Source organism: Macadamia integrifolia, unplaced genomic scaffold (genome assembly GCF_013358625.1).
Source record: "Macadamia integrifolia cultivar HAES 741 unplaced genomic scaffold, SCU_Mint_v3 scaffold3635, whole genome shotgun sequence".
Lineage (NCBI taxonomy): Eukaryota > Viridiplantae > Streptophyta > Magnoliopsida > Proteales > Proteaceae > Macadamia > Macadamia integrifolia.
Window position 1 is genome coordinate 1 of NW_024869677.1, and position 7,759 is coordinate 7,759.

The 7,759-nt window shown below is 38.2% G+C and overlaps 1 protein-coding gene across 1 annotated transcript; it reads left to right on the forward strand.

Annotated features, from left to right (window-relative positions):
• Positions 1 to 3,336: 3,336 nt before the first annotated feature.
• Positions 3,337 to 4,705, forward strand: LOC122068253 (E3 ubiquitin-protein ligase BRE1-like 1; the record flags this gene model as incomplete). The annotated part of the gene is given in 6 exon segments (XM_042632130.1): positions 3,337 to 3,559; positions 3,654 to 3,737; positions 3,860 to 3,979; positions 4,087 to 4,273; positions 4,389 to 4,549; positions 4,634 to 4,705. Coding segments are annotated over 6 exon segments (660 nt in total), but the record flags the coding sequence as incomplete, so codon positions are not given.
• Positions 4,706 to 7,759: the final 3,054 nt, after the last annotated feature.

The following is a 7,759-nucleotide window of genomic DNA, read 5'->3' on the forward strand; positions in this document are numbered from 1 at the left end:
AGTTAGAGTTCTTGTTAGTTAAGTAATTTATATCTTATTATTAGTTAGTAGTTTATAACTGTTGTTTGGAGTCTATAGCAAGTATTTGATCGGTTTAAGTTAGTTTCTGTTTTGGTAACTTGAAGGACTAGTTGTTAATTTGTTTTAAGAGTCCTAAAGTCAGTTTATTTGGTCTTTATAATTTGTGGATTGTTGGAATTAATCGATTTCATAGTTGTCATGGCGACGCCTAGGCGGCGATTTGGCGTCCTGGTGGAAAAAGAAGTTCATGGTAGTGCTACGATTTACGTGACTCACAAATGGCAGTCGCCATTGGCTGATAGGCGTCGCCATGGATGCCAGGTCACGCTTGATTCACTAGGCGGTCAATTTTTTGTAAAATTTAGGGTGATTTTGATAGGGTTATGTTGATTTTTGATGATTTGATGTTGTTTAATGTTGGTTTTATACGTTATAGGGTATATATTGTAGGCTTGTAGCATGCTAAATAACTTTAGAAAATAGGGGAAATAAAAAAGTAGCATATTAAATAACTTTAGAAAATAGGAAAAATAAAAAATGACACATGGGCGATTTGATCGCCATGACAACGCCATAACTCGCCAAATCGATTAGCCACCCCTCCACCACCTTGGATCGATTTGACGTTGTGACAACTATGACTGATTTGATTTAATTTGTTTTTGAGATTGTTACCACTCTCTCCTTTGTCCCCCCCACCCCACCCCACCCCACCCAACCCAAATGATCTCCTCTCTTCCCCACGGTCCTGTTTTCTGCCCTCCTTTCTCCTCTTCTATTTCCCACATTTATATTATCAGATCTAGTCTGTGTCAACCATCAGACGGAGTCTTTTCCGTTGATATTTTAATAAACCCACCACCAGATCTCTCTCTCCGTCTGCATCATTGAGGCAGGTGAAAGTATGGAAACTAAGATTTAGCTGAGGTTTGGTTTTGGAGTTGCCATTTCTTGAATTGGTAAAGTATGGCGAGTCTGGCTTTTATACGTCACTGGAAAAAAATGATATTTTGACAGAGAAATCAATCAAAAAGTTGAAATATCCCTACTAAAAGTTCCAGAATTTGATTGGTTTCAGGTAAATCAGGTTTTGAATGGATGAGGAAAGGGTTGATATAGGCTGCCTACTTGGGTTACTTGATGGTTCCAATGATTTCAATCAACGCAAATGGAAATCTGCAGTCTTCCTAGATCCTATGGTTGGAAAAAATTGAGCTTCACTAACAGCCATGGCTAAGGTGATTATGTGAGATTAGGTTGGGATTGGATGATAGAGGTGATGGTTTTGGGTGAATTAGATACCAAATTGATGAACTTCTAATGCTAAATATCAATCTAATAATGAAGTTGCAAGTTGAAAAATTAAATAGGTGGAGAGAAGAAGAAGAAATAGGCACCAGCATGTTGGCTTATTGCAATCACACTCTAGAGGGCAATGATAGTTCACAGAATGGTTTCAGCTATCAGCTTATTTGATCTGGATCATCTAAATAGATTGAGTGGATTCGGATTTTTAAGCATCACACGCTGAATCCACTGGAAATATCAGGCACTTACATGGATCAGGCAATCCAGACCAATCTGGATTTTTGTTACTCGGGGATGATCTAGGGTCTGATGCTGATCTTTAAATCCTTAATGCACAGGTCGTCAAGCTGGTTTCGAGAGACATCTCAGAGATACATTAGTGAGACGCAGGATACATTTGATACGGATGGATATGCTAAGGATACATGGAAAACTAGTATTGAAGAATTGTGCACCATAAATAACCAATAAATAATGATATCCTACCAATTTCATATTATTTCTGTTTTTGTGGGATTTTTGTGGTTCAAATTTTAATTGGCAAGTGCTATATCAAGCCTAGAAGCAATTAAGCAAGAAGATTTGAAAAAGAAAATGATGTGGATCCTGGTTCCATAACTGGAATCAGATCGCTTATGGGCCCACAAAAGAGCAAACAATTCAATGGTTCAATTTAGGACCCTTTTGGAATAAAATAACTGAATGGGGACAGATCTGGAATTAATCCCAAAAGAAAAATTCAGTTCTTGAAATTAATATGGTGATGGGGTTAAACAGATATAAAGTCTTGAAAGTAAGGGTTTTACTGTAAAAACAAGGGACAGGGGCTTAGGGGTAAAATAAGAATCAAACAAGGACTTAAGTGGGGTTCAACACTTGGTTATCATCAACCTCATGACTCCAGCTATGGCGGAAACCTTGCTGGTTTCGATTGATATAACTCACCCAGCAGGAATTCGATCGAACCAAAACTTTGGGAGAGAGATCGATAGTCAAATCACCCTTGATTCCAACCAATATCAGAGCAGAAGAAGATGCAACATTCTCAGGGAGAATCCTGCACCTGGAGCTCTCGGAAAACTCAGATCTTTTCTGGTTTCAGATCTGCTGTCCACTGACTTGCAGGAGCTTAGGGTTTAGATCGCACCAGGGAGGAGAGCTTATGCCCCAAGTTTCAGACTGGAAGCTGCAGAATCGAAGAAGATCGAACCACCTTCACGGGATGCAAGTACTGCCTGGAACAGAAACAGAGAAAGAGAACAAAGAAACAAGGAAGAAGAAAGGAATGGAGAAAGAAGAGAAGAGAAAATACCAGAGGAAAAGGAAGAGAAGCATGCATAGCAACCGTGGCTTCACCCACAACATTTATTCAATTTCAATCACTTCAAGTCTCATTGTTGGGTACAATAACACTATTTAAAGATAAAAACATAAATCTATTTTTCTATTCTGAAATCGAATAAACTTGCATCTAAATCTAAAGTTAGAAACAAAATCTCACTCAAATAAAAATAAAAATCAACTATAATTCAACTCCTATTGTTTATAATATAAATGGAAATAAATAAAGGAACCAAATCAATCCCAATTTATTCGATCGTCCAACTGCATCAGAAAAAAAATATGTTATTTAATTCTTCATTGGCAGGTGCAAATATTTGTTTGTTTGATCACTCCTAGGTCGTTCTTAAGTGTAGATGGAATCCATTTAGGTTTTAGCCAAAAAAGCTAAGTAGGAAGAGTTTTCTTCCAAAAAATAGGATTTTTTTGTGTTTAATATATCAAGTGTAACAGTAATGTATTGGTTCAATACAGTTCTGTACATAAACATTTTTATGTATGGGTTCTAGATTGTATTGATATGGCCAGTCTCAATATGTATTGTTGGACTGATATGGTCGATAATTATCAATACTCATGCAGGTTGTTGAAAATTCTCTGAATTTCTGTAGCTTGATTGTTCCCAACCGTAAATAGCCATTAATGTTCCAACGGTGCAAATGTTTAATGCTTGAGTCTCTATTGGCCTTTTTCAGGAGAGTTGGAGAGTACTTTTGCAGAGTTGGGTGATAGCAACTCTAAACTGGCAACTCTCAAAGCACAAAGGGATACAGCGCAAAGTGCATTCTTCCCTGTCTTAAATGTGGGTGGTAGACAGGTTGCTGGAGATAAGGCCCGAGATAGGCAGCGAGATATGCAAGATATGGAGTCTACACTCAAGGAGTTGTCGGTAATTTTTCAATGCCTTCTTTTCAAAGGGGAATTGTGTGTTAACTAAGCTAGAAGCTGGCAGGTTTATCTCCTTGATTTGAACCTCTGTTCAGGAATTGGCTTCACGTCGATTGGTAGAACTCAAGGATCTTCACAAAGAAAGGATAGAAATTCTGAAGCAGTTGTGTCATTTGCAGGTCAGTTCCTATCATCTATTTTTTCTCCTATTTCTGAGTGTCCATGTCTTCCACTTCTTTTCTCTGATATTCATCACTATGATTTTTCATAGTTGTGTTTCATTGTGGGTATTGATCAACAGAACAGTTTGAAGGATGTGAAGCAAATCTGCTCTTCCAATGCTTTTCTGTTTGGAAGAGATCAGCTTGAAAGATCAAAAGCAGAAGTGATCCGGTATCAGTCCTTATTTGAGAAACTACAGGTGGTAACTGGTTGGTAGTTTTTTTGATTTATGCTTTGGTAGTCTTTCATTTTGATGGCACATTTGGGTGGTATTACTAACTATCTTCTTTATACTGGAAATTTTAGGTCGAGAAAGATAATTTCACGTGGCGGGAAAAGGAAGTGAACATTAAAATTGATTTAGCTGATGTTTTTCGAAGGGCCTCTGCAAGCGCTGATTCTAGGATGGGTGAACTAGAGAAGGAGATACAGAAACGAGTTGATGAAAGAAATATTTTTGGGGCTAGGCTGAAAGGCGTTTCAAGAGAACCTGGTATAAAATTCTGAGATCTTAATGCCTTGAGAAATTCTTGAGAAGCTTACCCCCCCCCCCCTCTTACTGCTATTTTGTTTCGTGTTGCAACCCTGACATATCTACTGTATTTCAGGTAGGAAAGAAATCATTGCAGAATTTAAAGCCTTGGTTTCTTCACTTCCCAAGGACATGGGTATTATGCAAAGCCAACTGAACAAGTACAAAGAGGCTGCTTCGGAGGTTCATTCTATTCGAGCTGAAGTTCAGTCTTTGTCCAATTTTCTTGATAGGAAGGTTTGTATGCTTGTTTTGAGTCTTTTTTATGCGAGCACATTCTTCTTGGGGGTTTGAGCACTAAATGTATAGCCTTCTGAGCAGGTAAATGAGTTGGAAAGTTTGTCTTGTCAATCTGCTGACCAATATGCTGAGATTCAGAAATTACAGGCTGTGGTATGATTTCCTTCTCTGAAGTATATCTATGTTATTTATTTTCACTAGGGACCAAATATCCTAGTAACAGTTGGAAAATTGCTTGGATGTCGATTTTTGAACAAGGTTTTCCTCTTGAAATGATGTAGCCATATTTGTTGCATATATCTAGAAATCCTTTTCTGCAGCCCATATGATTCACTTGGCTTTGCCAATACTACAGATTTGTGACATCCCTTTTACTTTTCCCTTGGATCAGCAATATATTTTCATCATATGTGGGAAGATGTAAAAATAACTTATTTTCTGCGAGAGCTGGTACATGCATGTACAAAAATCAGCATCAGTCGCCATATATAAGACAACATTGAAAAGGCAACTTTAATCTAGAAACAAGGAAAAGCAACTGGATTTATGATCAGATCTGCCTAAAGCAATAAACTTCTTGGAAGCAAATGCCTGCTCCATACAACTGGAATTAATAAATATCCTGTGGGGAAGACCTGAATGTGTCATGAAAGCATTTCTGTTTCTTTCCTTCCACTGTGAGTAGATCCATAAGATGCTGGCTTTAGAGTCAAAATAATTCTGACCAATTACTGAATTTGACCCCCTCATTCATGTCAGCAACCGCACTCGAGTAAACCCACCCCTCCCCCACCCTCCAAAAAAAAAAAAAAAAGGTTCACCAGAAACATACACCCAAACTGTATATCCATAAAACCACAGAATCCTGCAGAGACAAGTGGGCTGCTGCCACCTCCAGGGACTTGTTAGAAATGTTCACTGCACGTATTAACTAAAAATAAGGTCAACCTTGTAACTTTCGTATTAAATTTTAAGTATCTTTTGTTCATAATGGAAAAAATGTCAATCTTGTAACTTTCATATCAGATTTTAAGTATCACTTTTTTGTTTGTAATGAATGAGTTAACATTATTTGTCAGAAAGGAGAAAGGAATGTAGAGAAAAGTGGAATGATAGGATGCGAAACTACAAAGTGATTTGTATGATTGTATCAGCCTTCTTATTCATGTCTGTAACTGCAAGAATCTCTTACCCCTCTCTCCCTGGCATGATTGTCTGCCTCTGTTTTAACAACGTTGAAACGTGGGAAAACTAGTTGTTTGTTCTGCCTCTCAGGTCCCAAATTTGTTTTCAAGTGGGTGAGACTAAGGGCCCGTTTGATAACGTTTCAAGAAACGCGTTTCTGCTGTTTCTGTTTCCAGAAACAGCAGAAACGGAGCAAAAAACGTTTGATAAAACTGTTCCGTTTCACTTATTTTTAGAAATAGAAATATAAATTTTTACTTATTTATGATTCAAGAAACGACCCAGGCGAAACAACTTGAACTTGTTTCGCCGTTTCTGGAAACGACTTATGGCAATTCTTTCACTGGTTACCATGGACTTCTAAAAACATGACTTATCGAACACCTTCAATTCCGTTTCGGTTTCTAGAAACGGAAATTTATGTTTCTGCTGTTTCTTGAAACAGAAACGGCAGAAACGTTATCAAACGGGCCCTAAGTTCTAACTTATAGTAGACTGAAACGTTAAGAAGAAAGCAAGAAGAGGAGAGAGGAGAAGAAATAACATAGAAGGGTTTGCGCAGAAAAGGTCGAGTGAGAGATAAATTCTTCTCCCCTATCTTTCTTTTCTGAATTGGTAGGCCCCAAGGAGAGTTGAACTCTTGACCTCTTTATAGTGAGGAGTTGGACTTTTCCAACTGAGCTACCCCTTGGGGTTTTCTCCTCTATCTTTACTAATTCAAAGTAGTTAACGTAAAATTACTTAAATACCCTTGCACATACATGTAGATACCTAAAAGGTTCTGATACATGTTTATATCCCATCATATTCTCACTATATGTACTCTTAACATTTCCCTCGAGCTTAGGAATAATATCATACATTCCTAGCTTGCTCAAGAGGGTTTGGAACTACAATGAATTGATTCCCTTTGATTAACACATCTTCTGGCTGATTCCTTGTCTTCACAAAGGGTGTGCAGACACAACTAAAATCAATTTTCTCCTTTATTAATGACAATCAACTTCAATCTGATTTGTATGTTCGTGCCACACTGGATTATGTGCTATGCTAATAGCAGCATTATTGTCACAATACAATCGCATGGAGCCCTCAGTTTGAAATCCCAACTCTTGAACTAAGTTTTTCAGCCATTGGAGTTTACAGACTCTATGTGCCATGTGATGGAGGGCTGGTAGGGGAAGAAATCCTTGCGATAGGTAATGCAGGAGTAGATTACAAGAAACTACCTCAACAATTTATAACCCCAAACAATACAAATAGGATCAGGAAACAAAGAAATAAGATCTTTAAATAAACCCCAAGGATACAATACCCATATAGGAGCAAAACTAGCCCAAAACACAACCCGATAGGAGAGAGAGACCTGCTATAGAGTTGGAGAGAGAGGTGCGGCCAGGTCTGTAGGAGTCCGATTGAGATGCACTCTTGGGCGTAGATAGTCCCTAGGGAGGGTACAAAAACCCCCAAAGTTGAGAGGATTCTGACGGTTGGTTGTGAAGTTACAAGCTTTCTTGATTTTCTGACCTAAGAGAAATAATTGCAGGCTTCAGGAGAGAGAATCAAATCTGGTTTGTAACTTGGACAGATCTGAACTTCTGAATATTCACAACAATCGTATACTTCAACAGCAGTAACTTTAGGATAAAATAGAAAGCTTTAACCAAGAAGAAACAAAGGGAAAAGTGGGGGAGGAGCAGTTGTCTCGGCCCGGGCTTCTCACCCACAGCTATCTCGGCTGTTCTAAGCAATTGACTGCAATTATTCTTTATTCAAATCTCCAATTATGAGTACATAGGCTCCTCTATTTATAGAGGGCAGAATAGCAACCAAATTACTACTAGGAGCTAGTTTCCCAATAGGACTAGACACTCCTACTTCAACTAGGAGCTAGTTTCCCAATAGGACTAGACACTCCTACTACAACTAGGAATTCAAAATTGGATTAGGAATAATAAACCTATGTGGAAAACAAATAGAGTCCTAAGACAATTTGGACTCGACATACCACTTACTCAACTC